The sequence below is a fragment of the Vulpes lagopus genome, chromosome 11 (assembly GCF_018345385.1).
Source record: "Vulpes lagopus strain Blue_001 chromosome 11, ASM1834538v1, whole genome shotgun sequence".
Taxonomy (NCBI): domain Eukaryota; kingdom Metazoa; phylum Chordata; class Mammalia; order Carnivora; family Canidae; genus Vulpes; species Vulpes lagopus.
In genome coordinates, this window is record NC_054834.1 from 12,565,258 (window position 1) to 12,587,267 (window position 22,010).

Sequence of the window (22,010 nt, forward strand, 5' to 3'; positions counted from 1 at the left end):
GAAAATTGCAGTTTCCCTGGAGATCCTGAAGAATGAAATGAAATTTTTTCTACTGGAAAGCCCACCAGAAATTTCTTTTGAAATGTATGATTGCAATGCTCTATCTACCCAGCACTTTGATGTCTGGAAACTTCTACCAACAAATGTCACACAAACTGAACCATAGTTGGAAAATAGGCGGTCACAAAATCTAAGTTGTGTTCTCCCGTGTAGAGGGTGGAAGATACTCCAGGCTTCCCACCAGGATACTGACTTCCATGCTTGGACAGACGATAGACTTAACTTGACAAGCATGGTTATCTGTTTGCAATAGGAACCCTCAACTGTTCTTCCTTTTCAGTGGTTGGAGACTATACAAGTAACAGCCAGAGAGTGTGCAAAGGGTTAAAGAAGGAGGAGATTCTGTCCTCCTACTGACCAAGGGTGGGGCAGAAAAATGCCCCAGCCCTAAGGAAAGCACAGTAACCAAGGGAATCAAGGCCAAGGACGAGATCAACCCGTCATCTCCTCCCGGCCACCTGGGATTGCAGTGTGAGGAGGTCAGGAAGGATGTGATGCACTTTGGAAAGACTGTCATTAAAAAGTGGTAAGCCTTCTAAACTTTGGTGTTTAAAATGATAAGCTTTGGTTATCTTTTAAAAAATGTACATACATGAAAAATCTTCTTCCTCAGATAAATCATTGCTAACTTCTATTACTTGCTGCATCTGTTGTTCAAGATGTGACCAAGGCAAAGATTTGGTGAAACAGTATCCATTATATATTGCAAAAGCATCTGAAAATGTGTCACGAGATCTAACCTAAGACCCAGCTGAACCTGTATATTAAGAAAATAATCTTAAATATGGGGGGAGAAAAGCTTCGTGAATAATTCGTTGTGGCGCTTCTGATATTAAAAATGCAAAGAATGCAAATAACAATAAAAAACCAATGAAATATTATGATTTTACCAGTCTGATTCTTAGATGCAAATGTGGAAAACTAACAACAGCTTATTATGCAAGAAAGGAATTTCTTTTTTTTTTATGGATTTTATTTATTTATTCATGAGATACACAGGCAGAGAGGCAGAGACACAGGCAGAGGGAGAATCAGGCTCCCCTGTAAGGAGCCTGATGTGGGACTCCATCCCAGGACCCCCGGGATCACAACCTGAGCCAAAAGCAAACGCTCACCTGCTGAGCCACCGGGCATCCTGAGAGGAATTTATTTAAAGGTAATCTAATAGCACGTAACTTTGAAGAAATGACAGGGAAAAATGTAACCAAGGGCAATTATACATCTGGGAATATATTCAAGATCACACCTCAGGGGCACTCAGGTGAGAGGCTAACACTGGCCTTACTGGTCACTCTGTACCATCTGATTAACTCTCAACGGTCTTGCAGCTTGCCCATGACTCAAAATCCCTGGGAAAGATATCCAACTGCCTGAGCGTCTTCATGTGCGCTGGCTGCCAGAGAGAAAACAGAACATCTGCCCCCTTGAGCTTTGGTCGTGGGAGGGGAGTTTTGCCTCCATCTATCTTTGGACTCTTCCAAGGTGGGAAGTATTTTGATGTGAAGCATCAAAAAATTACAAATGCCCATTATAGTCCACCTTTTCCTCATAACATGATAAATTCTTCATCCCACGTTTGATTCTAAAACAAAAACAATGTTGCATCCACGCAGCCCTCTGAGAGCACATCCACCCTGTCTTCAAGGGAACCAACCCAAAGTCCCATCACTCGCTGAGTGCATCCAGCTGGGCTCGCTTCCTTTTCTGTTAAAATTTGGTCTCCGACGTACTGCAACTTATGATCAAGATGATAAAGTTTACCACGAACACACATCAAGTGTAGAGCAGTGGGGTAAAGAACTGAAAAGGGAATAAAATGTATTTTTATATTTTATAATAAAAACTGCGAGTACACGCAAAGCATCACACGAGAAACACAGATTGAGATTGCAGACTTCATTTCTGTGAACTCCTCAAGAGGTTGCCTTGGGATTGATTCCATCATCCCACCTTCCCTTTACTCATTCCATCTCCCCTCTGCCTTCAGCAAGCATCTCTTTATCAAGGAAATGGACCCAGATCTTCTTTCCTGAGGATGCTGTCTTGGAAGGTCCTGCGAGTATAGGGGCAGAGTGCCCTTGTATTACATTTTACCCTCGGACTTGGCAGGACAGGACTGTCTGGACTGCAGTCATCACCCTCCCTGCTGCCACTGTGTGACAAAAGCTCTATTTCTCATTAAGAGTTGAGATCAGTTACCCCAATCAGAATGATAATTCCCACCCTCCCTCTCTGTAAGCCTGAGGAGTCTGAAGCAGCTGGGTATTCATATGTACTCCAACTCAACGGGGCAACTGTCAGGTCATCTCGTAAAAACGTACTTCCTTAGAGATCGGAGCCCAAAGTCAGGTACAGGGAGTAAAGTCTTGCCCACGAGGCATTTGGATAGAATTATGAACAGTGTCAGAGAGGTTTTCACTCTCTCTTGGTTATAGATCCACGTACTCTGCATCGAGAAGGCTCCATCAGTTTTCACGGAAGAACGCATGGCTCTGCCTTGCATCAACAGGAATACATTTTCTTTGCTTCTGTTACAACTATTCAGATAGTTTCCTAAACTTGAGTTGAGTGAACATGACATCTACCCAAGCACTGGGAAGTCTCTTGAGGCGTGTCAGGGGCCAGCAAAGAGCAGTCTAGACTGAGTCTAGACTCCATGTGTCAGAGCAGGAGCGGGGTGAAGGGGAGGAGGTAGAGAGCCAAGGTTGAGACGGAGGAGAGCAGGGGCCAGACTTACAGAGATGGAGACAGCAAGACTCAATAATAGGGATCCATGACTCTGAAGGTGGGAGAGCAAGATGGCAGACAGCGCACTGGGTCGGTCACACACACTGGGGTGGCCAGGAAACGTGGGGGCAGCCCTGTGACCAGAGGTCAGGCAGAAACATTTGCAAACCAGCTAGTCTCATCAGCAAATCATTAATGAAGATCAGGAAACATCACCATGAGGCAGCTGGTGTGGTCTGTTAAGGAAGCCATTCCATCTCCTCCTAAATTAGAAACCAATCTCAGGTGACGGGCAGCTCGGGCCCAGCAGTTAAGGGCCCAAAGCACCAAGGTGGAAAATGAGGGGAAACCAAAAGAACTGCTGTCTGGTGTCCTTCTTCCTTCTGGGACTAGAACTCCTCCACCTTCTAAACGGGCACACGGCTGCCCAGGGAGAGAGACTGTATTGCTCAATGTCCCTTGCGGTCCACTGGGACCGAGTGACTGAATCTGGCCGCAGGGATGTCAGTGAGAGTGTTGTGTGCAGCTTCAAGGACACAACCATAAAAGGAAGCTGTTCAACCTCCATGGTGGGCAGGCAGGCTAATGGCCTTCAAAAGGCCTAATCTCCATAGTCTGGGACTGCGTCATGTTACATAATGAAGGAAACTTAAGGCTGCAGATGGAATTAGGGTTGAAATCAGCTGACCTGGAAATGGGGCAATTAGCCTGAATTATCTGGGTGGGTCCAATGTAATCGGAAGAGTCCTTAAAGGTGGAAGAGAAGGCACGAGAGAGGGTCGGCGAGATATGGGCATGAGAAGGACGTGGCCTGATGTTCCTGGCTTTCAAGATGGATCCAGAAGCTGGGAAAAGCAAGGAAAGGGATTCTTTTTTACTGCTTCCAGAAAAGAGCACAGCTGTGCAACACCTTGATTTTGGCCGAGACCCGCGTGGGACCTCTAACCTACAGAACTGTAAGATGTGTCCTTTTAACCTACTGTGTTTATAGCAATTGGTTGTAGCAGCAAGAGAGCTCTAATACACTCCCCATTTGTCTTTTTCCCCTTCAAGTGGGCCAGGATGTGGCAGGTCAGGTATCACCACGTAGAGGAGGGTAATCCTGTGAAACAAGGCAAAAGAAACCTAGATCCCTACTCGACTACCAGTCAGGGTTCCCACAGGACGCGGAGGGTACAAGCTGGAACCCTGTAATAAGGGGATGGTTGACAAGGATGCGGTGAGGGTGCAGGAAAGCTTGTAAGGGGTAAGGCAGCACGAGACAGGGGGTCCTCACCTTGGCCACAGGTGAGGAGAGCAGGTGACAGCTGGGCACCCGAAGAGAGTGTGTAGGAAGGCCGCTTCATAGGACCTATGGTCACTGTTAAGGAATGCGGCGAGCTGTGACCACTCTGCAAAGGATCTGGGGGCGTGACCACCCCCAGGCTGCTGTCCCCGGTCCCAGGCAACCTCTTGTTAGCTTTTTCCACTCCCTAAACCAAGAGGCCAGACTGATACTGCCACGTAAACCAGCATCCTGGGCTTCGAGGGGGCACGATGACGCTGGGCATCAAGGCCGTCTATGCTCGGCTCCCCGGGACTACTTGCCAGCTCGAACCTGTATGAGGTCGCAAAGCAAACCTCTCTGGTAATGTCACTGTGACCTTGGTTTCTGGTAAAACCGCTGAGCCAACATCCCCTTCAGTATCTCTGAGGTGGCATCCAGACTGCCAGGACAGTCCCCTCTCTGTCCCGCGTCATGGGGACAGCAGACCAAGGGTCAGGTGCTAAGTGCAAATCCGGGCTTGTCCCCTACATGACCTCACGTGATTTACAGCCTCTGAATTCCCAGCCCTCGGTGTTTCCTGCCGCTGTGAAATGCTAATAACTACACCTGGTCTGGCGCCAGGGTCCCGCCCAGGTGAGAGGGCTGTAAGGTGTGTAAGAGATTCCTGAAGTCCTTAGAGACCCGCTTCCTAGCAATCACCCTGCGGGTGGCAGGTGCACTCCCCTCCTGCGGTGCTGCCTTCCTGGGAAGCCCTATTGCTGTCTCTCCACCAAACTGGACTTTTCCTTAAAAAGAGCCTCCCTCCACCCGAAGGCTTCTCTCCCTGGCTCAGCTGAAAACACTCTCTGGAGTCTTCTCTTAGGTCGCCAGATGCTGATGAGCCTTACCTAACCAGAGAGTAGGTGAGGATGTAGAACACGTGTTCAGCCACGTGTCTATTCCTTTATAGAACTCGGGGTGCAGAGCATTCTTTTTTTTAAAAAAAAAACATTTGTTTTAAAGATTTTATTTATTCATGAGAGACAGAGAGAGAGAGAAGCAGGCTCCATGCAGGGAGCCAGACGCGGGACTCGATTCCGGGACTCCAGGATCACACCCTGGGCCAAAGGCAGGAGCTAAACTGCTGAGCCACCCAGGGATTCCCAGGGTGCAGAACATTCTACAAGTCTTCCCCGACATCTTCGTTCCATACATTGACTCCACATTGTTGCAGCTCGGACAGTCCTGGCACGATCCCGGAATGACAAATCTTTGCACTGTAACACGAAACCAGCTCACCATATGGGTTGGCCTCTCTAAAAATGTAGTTGAGAACAATGCAAGTCTTTAAGTCCATATTTAGAGGAAACCCTGTCAACTGGGAATCAAATCCATGCATAGGACAAAAGAAATCCTTCTTTCCCGTCCCTCCCCGCTCTCCGTAACTGACACCCTATAGCACTGAAAATCCTTTCTCTGGAAACTTCTCTGCTGTCAAAACTCCCCCCCCCCCCCCCCCGCCCCAATCAGGCTCTTGGCTCTTGCCTCTCAGATCCCCTTCTTCCCTTGGCACTTGGTCCCTCTCCCTTTTCCTCTGCCACGGATGTTGGTTTACATGACTGTTGATATTTTCCAAGCCACGGGGCCATAAATTAGAGTGAGCCACTCCCAGAGGAAGGTCATGGTCTCACAGACAGGCCAGGGCTACACCCCCCAGGCAGAACTCACTGAGCCACAGTGAGGGAGAGCCTTGCTTTGCAGTTAATTAGGCTTTGTGTAGAAAAAGCAATTGTGGGCCCCCTGGGGGGCTCAGTGGTTGAGCAGCTGCCTTTGGCTCAGGGTGTGATCCGGGTCCTGGGATCCAGTCCCCACCAGGTTCTCTGCGGGGAGCCTGCTTAGGTCTCTGCCTTTCTCTCTCTCTTGAATAAATAAGAAATATTTTTTTAAAAAGAAGAAAAGCGATTGCATGAAGTGGCTATGCAAAAATCCTTATGGAGTACATTTGTATAGATAAATACAAAGGTTTACATATTTATATATAAGATTTATGCAAATTTTATGTAAATACAGCTATAAGTTTTGGGTTCCTCGGTAATCCTCGGCCACTCAGCAAACTACCTTAATCAATCCCTCCTGTGTGCAAACCCCCACACATACATACCCCTTCTTGTCTTTCTTTGTCAACAATCCCCCCCCCCCCCCAACAAGCCCAAGGAGAAATGTTTTTCACTCACTTTATGCTTCTGACTAAAAGCTTTGTCAGCCCTGATTCTCCTGCTTCAGGAAAGTGACAAACTTTGGTGACTAAAATTTTCACAGGCTTTTCCCACTATAAGCTTTAAGGCTTTAGGAACAGAGATGCCTGCTTATACTTCACTAGAAGACAGTCCCCCGTTTGTTCTCTCATGTTTCCTGCTCTCAAACCCTTGAGAGACAGAGATCATTTCCACCCCCCCCCACCCCTCCTTCCAACATAAAGCAGACCAAGCATGACTTCTAACCTGCTCATCCATCAGCATCTAGCTTTTCTCTTCTGGGCAGTAGCTTCAAACTACATATGATTTTTTTAAAAAAGATTTTATTTATTTATTCATGGGAGACACACACACACAGGAGGCAGAGACACAGGCCGAGGGAGAAGCAGGCTCCATGCAGGGAGCCCAACGTGGGACTCGATCCCCAGACCCGGGACCACGCCCTGAGCTGAAGGCAGACGCTCAACCACTGAGCCACCCAGGCGTCCCAAAACTACATATGATCTTTAGCTTTACTCATTAAATGCTTTGGATCATTCTAGAAGGCTGCATGTGCTAGACCAACCTGCCTCAGACCCAGCCTGCTGACTGAACAAACTTTGTTAGACAAAGCAAACTTACCACAATCTAAATTAAACATATTAATCAGCATGTACAGGATTTTTGCGTATTTTCCTCACGTTCATATGAATTATGTGGTTTTCTTAAAGGTTGTGTTTGATTCATAGCCATGCCTGACCTCATTCCACGCACAACCATGGTTCTTTGACAAACACCAAGGTCTAGGAAATAGGGGGCTGGCTTAATTTTATCTTACATTCTCCAGGTGATAATGAAGTTTACTACATTCAAAGCCCTCTGGTCCTCCCTACCTGGCACGGAGAATTAAAATCTAATCTTTAGTACTGGTACTTGCTTGCAGGGAGGACTTTGAAATAGCCCACAAAACGTTCATAGTAAAAAAAAAAAAAATTAAAATCTATTGGTAGATGATAGTTCCTCTAATGGGAAAAGATATAAAATAGAAAGTATTAGATAGAACTGGGAAAACCCTTAGAGACACTGGCTTCAGGCATTTCTTTGGAGCTTTTGCACATGATCATCTCCCCCATTTGCCCCTCCTTCAGGAAAGAGGTTTAAGAAATCCAACCTGCAGGAGATTTAAAGAATTCCCTCACCCTCTCCCCTCATTTTCAGAAGAGCACTGAGGTGACCTTAGCCAAGGGTCACATGCCTAGTGAGCAGAAATGCCAAGGCGGGGGTGATAGAAAACCCATCTTAGGACAATGCTCATTCTATTGGACCCTCTCTTTCAAGACCGTTTGCTCTTTTAACTGATCTTAGGCTCTATTAAAATAACCATCAAATACAGGAAAACATTTTCTTAAAATCGACCAACCTATTTTTTATATAAATGGTCTTAGAAACGATTTCACAGAAAGGAATTCTGCTTGACAGAAAACAAAGGCCAAATGGCTTACCGAATAGACCTACTCCATCCTTAATATTAGTGAACAAACAGGTAGACTCTTGTAGGACTATGTCTTTTTTAAAAAAATATTTTATTTACTTATTCATGAGAGACACAGAGAGAGAGGCAGAGACACAGGCAGAGGGAGAAGCAGGCTCACAGAGGGGAGCCCGATGCAGGACTCGACCCCAGGATCACGACCTGAGCCAAAGGCAGATGCTCAACCACTGAGCTGCCCAGATGCCCCTACTATGTCTTTTAAGAATAGCCAACTAAGTGACCATATAATTGTCATCAAACAATCAACAGAATTATTTTCAGTCCTCAAAGCTTTCCATGTAGTGTTTTGTTTTATTTTTGAGAAATTTTGTTTTATTTTGTTTAGATTTTTGAGAGAGAGCAGGAGGGGAGGGGCAGAGGCAGAAGCAAACTCCCCATTGAGCAATAAGCCCCACGCAAGGCTCAATCCCAGGGCCTTGACTGAGATCATGACTCAAGCCAAAAGCAGACACTTAACAGACTGAGTCACCCAGGCACCCCTTTCCATGTAGTTCTTAAAAACAAAGCAACAGGGATCCCTGGGTGGCGCAGCGGTTTGGCGCCTGCCTTTGGCCCAGGGCGTGATCCTGGAGACCCGGGATCAAATCCCACGTCGGGCTCCCGGTGCATGGAGCCTGCTTCTCCCTCTGCCTGTGTCTCTGCCTCTCTCTCTCTCTCTCTCTCCCTCACTGACTATCATAAATAAATAAAATTTTTAAAAAAAAAGCAACAATGTAACAGATAACAAGGTAGGCCAAATTTAAAATATTAAGTTCTATTATATATAAAACTTGTTACAATATGTGTGTCTTCAGCAAAATTCACTTGACCTAGTAACTGTTAGTTCTTTAGGTAGGAAAACAAAAACCTCCTTGGTTGGGTGCAGTGGTTCTTATAGGATATGAAACCATTTTCTAGGGCTCTGTAATAACCAAACTGCTATTTAGATTATTAGCTCTGTTAAAATGAATATTTACATTAATCCAAGTTGGTTTTTCTTCTTGATTCTCAACTGAGCTTATTAAAAGCATCACTATACTGTGAACTTTCTAGAAAGGAGTAGGAATGGAAGTTAAATGGAGCCTGAAAATCTAACAGGCAAACTAGTGTTTGAGGATTGCAGAGATTCATACCATGGGAAGAAGCTCAAAGCTTGGAAAGGCTGTATAAACATCCCATATCTAAAGATAAACACTTGGGGATCTTTATGACATTCAGGTTCAGCTTTGTGTTAGCCATACTGCATTATGATTCATCTAGGGAAGCAAAATACTAACGGAAAAGATCAAATATTCAGGATTAAAGGAACAATTGCCTTCATTTGGAAAGAGGTCCAAACTTTCTTACAAACCAATGCAAAAAAGTTCATCTGTTTAGATAGGATATGTTTCAAGTTGCAATTTTCTTTTAAAAATCTCTGCTCTGTTCGACTCCTCAGACTACCACCATCCATCCATTCAGCAGATCTCTAGAGATGTGTATACTAAAATTTCTCCTTAAACTCCATATTTTTGCTTCCATCAACTTTGGGGAGGAGGTAGCTCTAATATATAGACAACATGAAAGATTTAAATATTTATAAACACCTTTCTTTGTAAGGAAAAGATCAACTTTCAACTGTGAACACAGTTGACTATATTTTGACTGGAACATAAAAGCAAAGGAAGTGGTTAAGAAAAATTAATCATGGCTACTCTACATTGCATTCAAACCCAAATAGACCGTAACAGTTCCTACTCTACTAAAACTCAAGTTTCTGTGAAATGCCTGCATATTTTAAAGTACATCAGGAAGTTTGATTTGTTTTCTTCCATTTTTGACTGGACAGAAAGCATTCTTTGCTCAGGGATGTGAAGACTGCATGACTCCCAACCTAGAGTTTATTAAAGTGAACGTCCCTTTTGAACATAAAAGGTCACATTTGAGCATGCAATCACAGGAAACTATCTTAATTTTGAAATAATCTTTATTTTTAAAAAATTTTTAAAGATTTTATTTATTCATGAGATACACAGACAGAGAGGCAGAGACACAGGCAGAGGGAGAAGCAGGCTCCATACAGGGAGGACTCGATCCCAGAACCCTGGGATCACAACCTGAGCCAAAGGCAGATGCTCAACCACTAAGCCACCCGGGCATCCCTGAAATACTTTTTAGAACAATGGCTATACATGTTCATTGTGGAAAAAAATCCTCAAATAAGGGAAAACCATCATTTAATATTTTGGGTTGTATATAGGCAATTCTTGGGTGGTCTCCCTTTTTAATCCTTTAAGAAATATGTATACATGTAATACATATATTACATTATTTCCCCATAACTGGAGCCTACTTTCCCCCAGCTATATCCTAAAAATTGGCCTCCATCTTTTTAGGCAACTGTCTAGTACTCCATTACAGGGGTCTAGCATAATTACTTTCCCTAAGGGATCATCAATAGAGGACCAGCCACTTTCCAGTTTTTCTCTTGTTGAAAAGCAACAGCATACACCTCTTTATCTGCCTGATTTGGCATATTTTTCCAGAGTCAGTTATGTATAATTTAAATTTTAATATTTCAGATTGCCCTCCAGAAAGGCACACTTTTACTTTCCTGGCAATTAGTTATGTTGCTGCCCTTGGGAATCTCATTACAGATGACACCATAAGACTTAGGGACATTGACTTACCATTATATCCTCACCACCCTGCAGCTTCTCACACAACGGTGAAAGTGTGGTTGCTTCTTGGTACTCCTCGCGTGGATTCACACTCCCACAGCATGGGATAGAAAAGTGGCTGAGCAAGTTTATGCTGAGTTAACATTATGTATTCTCATTAATACTTCACAGAAAACTCCTCACTTGTATTTCCCACGGAATAAAATAAAATGTGCTATATATACACAGTACTAATGTATATTGGGTATGACTCATTCTGGCTGAAGAATTACCTGTGAATTATTTCTCCCCAGAAAGCACAATGGGCATAGTTCCAGGCATTTATTGAATGAACACATTCAACAACTATCTGATGAGCCCTGTGCTCAGTGCTGGGGAAATTAGGATGCTCTCAAAGCACTTAAGATTGAGCAAACCCAGAAAATACACTCCTACGCTAACAATCTGTTTGGTGGACATTCATTATATACCAAGGATGTATTCTGTGCCGGTGTTAGGGATATAGCAGTGAGTGCAAGAGATGAGGTGTATAGCACAGCTGGTTTAGAACAATCTAGAAAGATCTTTTCTAATAGGTGTATGCCCAATATTATGCCTGGGCAGTGGAATCGAGAAGATTCCGCGTGTGAAGTACCATCAGAGGAGAGGCTGTCTTGGCAGAGAAGAGTGAGCAGGCATTTCAGGCAGAAGGAACTGGATGAGCCAAACACCAAGGTTTAGGGTTTGAGAACAGTGAGTAGAGTTTGGGAGTGGAGACTGATAGCTGAGAATGCAGAGGTGAGCGTAATTTCATAGGGGCCAGATTTCAAAGAGCCTGTAGCGTGTGCTAAGGTACCGGGTCTTTGTATTTGTCTCACAGATGAGATTGAGGAGTCCTGTCCCGTCATTTTCAGTAAATTCATTAGTGACTAGAAATAATGAATTTTAATTTCCTGGCTCTCTGAATTTGTATTTTAAGATAAAAACCCAGACTTAGCCAACACGTATCATATGCTTTACTCAAAATATAACATACACTTATACCTAAAAAACTCCCGTGGGTTACAATTTTTTGCTGTTGTTTAATTATACCAGTAGATTGTCATTAAAAAAAATAGTTGAAACATCCCTTAACCTCATCCCAAACATAGTCCCAGTCCCTTCCCTGAAAATACCACCATCATCTGTTTGCTGTGCCTCTTTCTAGGACCATATCCTTGTCTATTCCTGCATGTATGTGTATATATGTTTATAGAAATAGAACATTGTAATGTTCTTCCTCCATTTTTAACCCCTGTTGATCTTCTTACCAATAGTATATACATGTAGAGACAACCCTGGCCTTCTCTCAGTGTAAAAGACCTATCACTAGTACATAGCAGTGATTGGCACCTAGAAAACACTAAAAAGTTGAGAGAGGTTGCTGCTAAGGCTTAAGGTACTAATTAGGTAGATATGTGGAGCTGTCAAAGTCCACCAACTAGTGGTGATGATCAGCACTTGGATTAAAAAGTCCTGGGCAGGTGCACCTGGATGGCTCAGTGATTGAACGTCTGGCCATTGGCTCAGATTGTGATCCTGGGTCCTGGGACGGAGTCCTGCATGGGTTCCCTGCAGGGAGCCTGCTTCTGTCTCTGCTTCTCTCTCTCTCTCTCTCTCTCTCTCTCTCTCTGTATATGTGTGTTTCGGGAATAAATAAATCAATAAATCTTTAGATTAAAAAAGCCCTGGGCAGATGACTGAATCCTCAGCTCCATATTCCATGCTTTCCAGATAGGATCACCGAGACCTCACTTAGTTAGGTTAATAGCAACATTCCATTAGCCATTTTGGAAAAGGCAAACACATCCTACGACTTGTCTGGCAAATGGCCCAATATGTGAAATAGCATCTACTCCAGAAGTGAAGCCTAGTGATGACTTGTTGGTGATGTGATAAAAATGCAACCACCTGGCTCTGGGTGGGCCGGCCTTCCCAAATCTGATTACCAGCCGTGGCAGCAACAGGCGCGACGGCCTTGATAAAATAAACGCTTTTTCCAGAAGGAACAGATTTATATTCTCCTAGAGGAACTGCAACTGTAGAGTTAATTCTTCTAGAAGACCCCTGGCATTGTGGTTGGGGATGAGGAGGCTGGACTGTGGCTATGAGAGACGAGGTGCCCTTTTACTAGCATTTCCATCACTTGTGAAAGGTATTCAGATCAAAGGCTGTGTCTTCCTGGGGCAAAAGTCCTGGACTGGGAATTAGGATCCACTCGAGTATAAGCCATAAGTGGTAGTGGAGCGTTTAACTTGCTAATTAAACCTAGTTTCCTGGATCACCCTAGGTAATAATTAATAACCCAGAACTATGAGCTAGGTTTGCAGCTCATAGGTTTGCAGACAGGAGTTGAGGCTATCACTTCAGGCCTCTGGTACAAAGATATGGCCAGAACCTTACTGTACTCAAAATAGAGGTTAAATAAATGCTTTGTCCTTTTTTTATTTTAGAGAGAGAGAGAGAGAGAGCAAGCAGGCAGGTGAGAGCCAGAGGGTGGAAGGGCAGAGGCAGAGGCGGAGAGAGAGAATCTTAAGAAAGCTCCCTGCCTAGCACCAAGCCGGACATGGGGCTCCATCTCCTAACCCTGAGATCATGACCTGAGCCAAAATCAAGAGTCTCTTTTTTTTTTTTTTAAGGATTTTATTTATTTATTTATGAGAAACACACAGAGAGAGGCAGAGACACAGGTAGAGGGAGAAGCAGGCTACCTGTGGGGAGCCTGATATGGGACTTGACCCCAGGACCCCGGGATCATGACCTGAGCCAAAGACAGATGCTCAACCACTGGGCCACCCAGGCATCCCAAGAGCCTGACTCTTAACCAAATGAGCCACCCAGGCACTGCAATAAATGCTTTTTCATTCAATAAGCATTTCCTAAGGACCTACCATGTGCCAGAACATGGGACTGGAAACTCCTGGGGAAATGTGAGGAGGACTTTAGGGGCTCATTGGGAACTGAACTTGACATTTCAAATGGAGAAAGACAGAATCTGGATTTACAAAGAGTAAAGGAAGAGTTAAAATATTGGAACACAGAAAGTCCTTTTCTCCACCTCTGGCTATTACTGAATTTCAGCATCCTTACAAAGCCAAGGAAAGTGACACCATCCACCAAAATAAAATTTTCAAAATCTTTCAAATACAATGCTAGGTAGATTGTTATAAGAGGTGAACTGAGTTTAAAAGTTTTTCTAAACTTTCAGAGTGTTAGCTAGCTGCTTACTCAATCGGATGTTCGTGATTTTCAAGCAACAGTTTTAAAACAAAAAGCAGGCCTCAAATTTTCGATGCCAATGAATTCTGTCCAAGCACAAGGCTCATATTAAAACAAAAAAACTTTTAAAATATTTCTAAAGTAAGTAGTTGCAATAATTTCTTAAACTTCCAGTCATACAGATGTTTGTGAATGAATCAAAGTTGACAAAAGCTGGCCAGAGAAACAAAAACCCTTACTTCTAAAGGCCTTAAACTTTATTATATGTGAACTGGCAAGTATTCGTGTTTTTTCCATTCTTACTGCCCCCCCCCCACCCCTTCTTTCGGTAGGGCACTCGCGCACGAAGGTAAAGATGGGATATGCCAGAAAAGTGAAACTAGTTCGTGACTAATAATCAAGTCTTAATATGTTTAATGGACTACATTTAGGTTAATCCTGCTATGAATCTAATTAAGTTTTCTAAAAAACTTAAGAGTTTTGCTAAGGTTCTTTAGCCTTACCTCAACCATTAATCTCTCTCCTACTCATTTTTAAAATGTCAGGTTAGCAACCAGATGCTAAAATCCATAAACAAAGAATAAACAGTGAGCCGAAAAGGTGTCCCATTTAGACTGTTTCTATGGCATTCCTGTTAAATATAGATAAGAAATTTTTAAAGAGGCTTGGAATTCACGGGCATAGGCGGGTACAAAGTGTTACCTTACCTCCAGTGGGATCTAAAGTATCCTCTTGCCACCTTTGTGGGAGGTGAAATTTGGTGGATATGCAGCCTTGCAGAAAGTCTATAAAGAGCATGGATGTGACTTTCTTATACCTATTTTCGTGACTATCTTAAAACATTCAAACTCAGACCTCGGTACTCATTTGTGACCTTTCCATTGGCGTTTTAAGAATAAACAGATGACTGTTCTTAAGACACTAATGATAAAGGCCTGCTTGAATCACAGTAAACGAGGCCATGCTGCAGTTTCAAACAAAAACCTCCCGGATCTCAGGCTATAAACAACAAAGGTTTAAACTCTCTTGTGCTACATATCCAGGAAAATGTCTTGGCTTGTGTAATGTCTGCTGGCTTCAGGCATAGCTGGATCAGGGTATTCCAAGATGGTCCTTAAGGGGCTGCCTTCCTCTGTGGTTAGCCCTGGTCTCAAGGGGCTTCCACTAGTTCCATCCAGATAACTCCATGTCCAGGGGGAAAAAGATTTTGTCTCCCAGAAAAATCCCAGCAATCACTTAATTGGAAAAGATGAGTTGTATACCCATCCTGAACCAAATACTGGAGCCCATGGTGGGATTGGCCCCATCCAGATTATGTGGGCTGACAATGTCAGAGGATTAAGTCCTTCAAAAACCTCTGGCTGCTGTTACCAGACAAGGGGATATTACGACAAGCCCAAATAACAGTTTCTATTGTATGGTCCAAGACAAAATGCCACGATGCACTGCTTGATTCAGGTCTTCCATCTTCTAGAAGGTGATAGCACCCTTATGTGCTCCATTAATGGTCATAAGGAAAGGTTCGATTTTTGTTATTTATCCAGCAAGCAGATTTTGAGTGTATTTGGTACACCAAAAACTGCTACCGGATGGGAATACAAATTCCAATAAAACACGGCGCCTGCCCTCAAAGAGCTCCTAAGGACAAGGGCGTTTAACACAAAATTACAAATTCCTGTCCCGCACATTCTAAAAGGGATATGTAGAAAGTGCTATGTGACATTTGTTCTGAATTTTCCTGGTCATTGAACTTTTTCTTAGCTCCCTTCTGAATCTCGCAAAGCACACTTAAATCTAATTTTCAAAACAGCACAAATCTAGTATTTTTCATGGGAACAATGTTACGTCAACAGCCAGGTTTTAGAACCAAAAGGTCAAAGTCTAGAACGTGACATCCTGGTTTGTTTCACGTCATTCCAGGATTTGAAATGAGACACATAAGTGGCATTCTAAGACTATGAAGGTGACCTTGAAAGCAGTTCTTGTTTTTCCTTCAAATAATGCCTCAGAGAAACAACTCTTACATATTCTGAGTCAAAGGAGCCAACAATTTGCAGTCCCATCTGCCATTCAGAATGCTGCAGAACTTTCCAGTAAAGACTGCCTTATGATGCAGCAGGTAGCGCGCCAGGTGGGTACACGTGTGGAATGGAAAAGAAGGGTAAGGGTCGTGTCAGCGGGAGGAAAGCCTCAAGGAGCTCCACTAACAAAAGTGATTCATTCCTTCTAAATTTGTAACCTCTTCAGAAACCAGAGGAAGCTGTAGGAAATAGAACAGAGAGGAAGAATTTGTGCCTGAGTGAAATGTGGAAGTATTCCTAAAACGAACTCCAGTTTGGTGATATTTCTCGTTCTGCTTGACTCTAAACGCATGCGAGGTAGAAAGTGAACATTTAAGATTTAAAGACGTTTCGTGAACATGGAGACTAGTCTTTATTTACTTGCATTCAAGAAACATTTATTGAGCACCTACGATGTGCCCCCGTCACATTAGGCGGTGTTTATGCACGAATCGATGTTGCACAATAGCTGGCCTCATCTCCCTGTCTATTGGAGATAAGAGCATAAACAAATAGTTACAGCATTAGGTCATTTACGCCGGAACAGGCTTTTATAAGGTGCTGGTGGACAGAGTTGGGGGTGGAGAGAGGGAAGAGAGGAACTCTGTAAGCAGAGGCTTTTAAGATGCACGGTCTAGTTCACCAAGCTGATGAGGTCACCGAGGGTCCATGGAGCAGAGAGCCAAAGTATAAAGTCTGTCCTGAACAGGCAACTTTAAGCAGCTCATATGGGCAGAAGGAAGCTATTGAAGGCTTTCGAACAAGAGAATGATGTAATCAAAACGTGCCTCAGAAATCCTTCTAGTGATGTCAGGGAGGATTGGACAAGAAGGGGAGACTTTGGAATAGACACGACAGCCAGAGGGGCTCCGGCAGGGGTTCAGACCGACGTGAGGACAGATGATGTTGGGCAGGATGATGATGTTAGAGCAATGGAATATGGGGGCTAGCTGCTAGCAAAATAGAAAGGACAGGAACCTCGTGCTAGGGAAAGGTAAGGAGAGGGGAATGTCCAACAGGAGTCCTAGGCCGGGCTGGGTTTAAAGACGTGGGAATCTTTAGGGTCTCGGGCTTGGCTTAATGCTCTGTCAACATCTTGAAACCACTAATTTTTAAACAAAGGGCCCACATGCTCATTTTCATCATGCACTGGGCCCTACAAATCCTATAGCTAGTCCTGTTTCCAGGCTCACCCTGAGCGCAGAGGTGGAGCACAGTGCCAATAACAGACATTAGAAATAGCACACATTTTGTTCTAGAGAGGATGGGTGGGGAGACAAGTTCAGTTTTGCAAGGCAGGTACTTATGGGCTATCAAAGTGGAGCTACTCAATAGGCTGTTAGAAATTGGACGTAAATTGCACGCAAGGTATGAGCTAGAGTTACAGATGTAGGAAGTACCAAGGCTAAGGTGTGGGGAGGTGGAGTATGAATGAGACTGTTTAGAGGAAAAAGAAGCTCCTTTGGGAGCATCTATGTTTAAGGGAAAGAGAAGTGGGAGAGGGGGGAGTCAGAGTCCTATGGGGAAAATTTTGGAATTGTGTCCTGGAAGTCAAGGGAAAAAGTCTCAAGAAGGGAGTGATCACGTGAGATAAGCCACAAAGAGACCAGTAGGGAAAAGACCGCTGTGCTTGGCGGTTAGAGGGTCCGTGGTCATCACTGGGACCACAGGTGGAGATGGAGGTCCTATTAGGATGGAATGCGCAACCAAGAGGAAACAGAAGAGCAGACTATCCATTCGAGCTCATGGGTTAAGAAGTCAAGAGGAGGAAAGAATTGTAGAGAATAGAGACCGGTTTTGGTTTTTTCCCTTAAGATGTATAAATCGAGCAGTTTGCATGTGAGAGCAGTGCCCTTAAGAGGGCAGAGGAGGGCACACACTTCCAGAACAGAAGTACATTCCGGGATGGGGAATGGAGACAAACTCAGATGGATTGGCTGGACGGTGCACGTGTATGATACGCATTATCCCCTGCACATACGTGTTAGGAAACCCTCGACAAGCCTCCTAACTTTCTCGGTAACGTTACGTTTGCCCCTGAGAGTGAGGTGGTCAGAGCCCTGGGCTTTAGAACAGTGCCGAAGGGTTAACTCCTTACGATCTACGAGAAGACACTGCCCAGGGACAAAAATCACTGCTGAGTAGCAGGGAGGGAGGGAGGGCTCAGTCGAGGTCAAAGCAGAAGCCAGGCTCCTGCAAGAGGCAGAACTGAATGACGCTTGCCATGTGTACGGATGAAAAACTAATAAGCAACTTTGGCCCAGGGTATTAAGAGCTCAACAAGGAGGGAGAAGCAGTTGCCTCCGAATATTTTTTTTAATTAAGCTCTGCAGACCCTCCGTTGCGATGTTAAAGGCTCACGACGGCACCTGCTTTCTCTGTGTGGTCGGGGCCCGCCAGCCAGCACCTGGGAGCCTGGACATTGTTGCTTGGAGGCAAACCTCTCCTGGGGCTGCAACAGGGCAAGTGCTGATTTAGTGAATAATTAATGTATCACCAAGACCTGAGGCTACTGCCTCCCGCCACACAGAGGAGGTTTAGAAACCCATAAAGCAGCTTTACTCTGCGGTCTAATGATTAAACCTTCCCTGGGCCCTACTTCATTGCAGTGAAGTTAAACGCTGACCAACTAGGCACTTAAACCCTTCTCCCCTCCCCGGGGGTGACTAAAGGCAGGCAGATTCCCAGCTGGACTGGCAGCTAACGATGCTCCCCACACGCAGGGCACTTTTGCCACAAACCCAGCTTTGACTCCATCCTCTGCTAGGGCAGCAGAATCGGGCTGTCACTGGAAGGGTGGCCCTACGCCAGCCTCTCTTCCCGCCCCAACCCCCGGGAGCTGGGTGAGCTTCTGCATTAACCAGATGGAACCAGACGGGCGGCACGCAGTGCTCGCCCCCCCCCCACGACTTGTCTACCGTGGAGTTAGCTCCTCTCTGGAGCTGCCGAGGTGGCGCTTCGTGGCGGTTGTGTCTCGTGCGTGCGTGAATCAACCCTGTCACGGTGAGATGGGAAAAGGCCTCACCAACAGTAGTGTCATTGGAGAAATTCCCTGAATGACAGCAAGAAGGAGATTAAAAAAAAAAAAAAAAAGGAATTAAGTGGGTAACCCAGTGCGGCGGCCACCTGGGGGGCAGGGGCCACAGGCGGGTCCCGAACAGATGCGCGCGCAGGGAGCCCGGGGAAGAGCAGATCCCCCGCCGCCGCCTGGACACTGGGAGACGCCGGGTCCGGCCGAGCCCGGGACACCGGTGCCCTTCCCTCTCCGCAGCGAGCCTGACAGGTCGACCCTCCCTTTCCAAAGGGTTAAGCCGCCTTCCCCGGTGCCCTTCCGTGACTCACTCCTTGCAAGTGTGAACGCCCCAGCGCGCGGTAGGTCCCGCGGCCCCCTCCCCCTCCCCTCCCCTCCCCTCCCCTCCCCTCCCCCGCGCGCGCCCCGCACCTGCCTCGGCCACCCGCCCCGACGCCGCCGCCCCCGCGCGCCCCCGGGCCCCTCGCCGCGCGCCCCCGGGGGCGGCCCCGCAGCCGGCGCCACGCGCCCCGCCCCCCCCCGGCCGCGCGCCCCCAGACCGGCCGCCCCCCGCGCGCACCCCCGGCCCCTCGCCGCGTGCCCCCGGGGGCGGCCCCGCAGCGCTCCCCCGCCGGCGCCCCGCCCCCCGCCCCCCACACGTGCCTCGACCCCCCGCCCCGACGCCCGCCCCCTGCGCCGGCGCCCGCCCCCGCACCCCGCACCTACATCGGCCACCCGCCCCGACGCCGCCGCCCCCCCACGCCCCCGCGGGCGGCCCCGCAGCCCTCCCCCTCCCCCCACCCCCACCCCGGCCCCCGGGACAGCGCCAGCCCGCGGCCACCGCGGCGCGGCCCTAAGACAAAAGCGGCGCCCCGGGAGGGTGGGAGGGTGGCCCGGCCTCACCCCCTCCCCGGCCGCCGCCGCCGCCGCCCGCCCCCTCGGCCCCTGCTCCGTGTGCGCATGAGCGGAGGCGCCTCCCCCGGTTCCTCCCGAGGCGAAACTTTCTAATTCCCTTCTTTGGGCTCGGGCTGCCGGCGGCGGGGACGGCGCTCGCACCGCGGAGAGCACCGGGCGGCCGCGCGACCCCCCGCCCCCCCCCCGCGGGAGCGGCAGGACCTGGAGGGGCCTCTCCTCCCCCTGACGTCCGCTCTTCTTTCGGGTTCTCCCCCCTCCGTCTCCTCCACCTCCGGCGAGGGCGAGCGGGGGCCCGGGGCGGCGGCGCGTGCTCCCCTCGCTCCGCGCGGCCTCGGCTGCGGGCGCTGCCATGGGGCCGCTCCAGGTGCTCGCTTTCAGCTTCGCAGGTAACCCCGCGGGCGGGCGGGGCGCGGGGGCTCGGACGGAGGGCGACCCCGAGGCCGCCTGCCCGGCTCCCGGCGGGCCTGGGGGGTCGGAGAGGGCTGGTGGCGGCGGAGGTCGGCGCGCGACGATCGCCGCGGAGCCGCCTCCCGGGCACTGCGCGCCCCGGAGAGACCCGGGACCCCGGCGCGGCCCTCGCTGCGGGGCGCAGGCTTCCCGGGGCGGGGGGGGGGGGGGGGGGCTGCCGCCGAGGGCTCCCCGGAGCCGCGTTCCCAGCGAGGTGTTCGGGCTGAGCCTGCGCTCGGCCCCGGGAACAGATTGGGGCCATGTGGCTTCAATTAACCATCGCCGTTGGCCCCCGGATGGCGCCAGAAACAGCTGGACCGGGCGCTTCCCGGGAATGACGAAGCGTTGAAGCGGCTCCAGAGCCGCAGGGACTGGTCCACGCGCCCCTTGCCGGGGAGCGGCGCCCCCTGCGAGTCCCGCTGCCTCGCCCCCCGCGGAGCGCCCGGGACCCCCGAGCGTGCACGCACCCGCACCCGCACCCGCACCCGCACCCGCACCCGCGCGCACCCGGCTTCGCACCGAAGATGCGCGGGCTGCCGCGGGCACCGAGGCCCGTGCGCTCACCGCCGACCGCGCGCGCGTGGGTTTTTGGGCTCTCGCCTCCCTGCGCGCAGGTCCAGGCACAGGCGCATCGAGGCGGCTGGTCCGCACATCTGCCGTTTGCGGCTGGAGCTGCCCCCCCTCCCCCCGGGGGGCAGATCTGGGCGGGCTTGGGTGTCCGTGGGTCACCCGGGAATGCGGTCCAGGGCTGCTGGACAAGCGTGACATCGTGTCTGTCCCGAACCCTCTCCACGTCCCGGCCCCTCCCTCGCTCCTCTTCCCCGTGTGCCTCTTTCCGGTGCGTTCTGCTCTCCAACGACCCTGCTCTGTTCCCACCCCTGCTTGTTCCTTTTGCTCGGGCTCGCTCCCTTCCTGTGCCCTCGCCCCCACCTGCCCCGTCGCCTGCCCTTTCCACAGCCCTGTGCGGAGCCCAGGTGCGCGCTCAAGAACCCGAATTCAGCTACGGCTGCGCGGAGGGCAGCTGCTACCCCGCCACCGGCGACCTTCTCATCGGCCGGGCGCAGAGGCTCTCGGTGACCTCGACGTGCGGGCTGCACAAGCCTGAGCCCTACTGTATCGTCAGCCACCTCCAGGTGAGGGCGGGGATCCAGCTCCAGGCTCTGCGCGCCGCCTCCTGCCGCGCGCGACCTAGGGGCCGGGCCCTGGGGACTCCACATCCTGCCCGCTAGCCAGAGAGGAAGCGCAGCCAGTCGGGGAGTCCCGGGATTAGACTGGTTGCTCACCCCCCTCTTTTTTTTTTTTTTTTTTTTTTTTTCACCATCTCAGTTTGCACAGTTGTATCCGCCAAACATTTCCTGCCGCCTCCACCAAGGGTATAGTCAGTATGGAAAGGCCGGGCTGCAGGCAGACCTGGCCCCTGCCCGGAATCCTGACCCAGAGACTTCAAAAGTCCTGAGCGTTCTTGGTTTTGTCTTTATTTTAAATCTGACCTTCTTGGAAATGTGCATAAAAGATAGTTTATCCTCTTCTTTCTTACGCTGAGTGGTGATCTTGGGTGTTTCCTGTTTCCTTTGGATAAAGGGTATGGCCGCGCAGAGACACCTTGCAAGGTCACTCCAATCACTGAACCTGATTTTCTCTCATGTGGTGCTGTTCCCCACCTGCCTCTATTAGATACTTTTTCAAAAATGCCCTGGTTGCCATGGTACCCTGATAGAGGAGAACCAAAATGAAATTTCAGGGTGCCTCGATCATAGATTTCAAAGGTCACGTTTTTGCAAAGTCAAAACTAATTTTAAAAACAACAACAAAACAAAGGACCCAAAACAAACTGCTTCGAATCAGAAGCTTTTTCCATGAAAATTTGTTTTTGTTTTTTTTGT

At 48.3% G+C, this 22,010-nt stretch overlaps 1 protein-coding gene across 2 annotated transcripts in view; it reads left to right on the top strand.

Annotated features, from left to right (window-relative positions):
• Nucleotides 1-18,901: 18,901 nt before the first annotated feature.
• The window catches only part of LAMB1 (laminin subunit beta 1), a 70,488-nt gene continuing 67,379 nt past the window's right edge, over nucleotides 18,902-22,010 (top strand). Inside the window, exons 1-2 of one of the 2 annotated variants that reach the window (XM_041773308.1) lie at nucleotides 18,902-19,127; nucleotides 21,085-21,260. In XM_041773308.1, the coding sequence (XP_041629242.1) occupies nucleotides 18,917-19,127; nucleotides 21,085-21,260 (387 nt within the window). In that variant the 5' untranslated portion in view covers nucleotides 18,902-18,916. Of the gene's footprint in view, nucleotides 19,128-19,701; nucleotides 20,067-21,084; nucleotides 21,261-22,010 lie in introns of those variants that run through there. The other variant, XM_041773309.1, reaches the window with a different exon arrangement.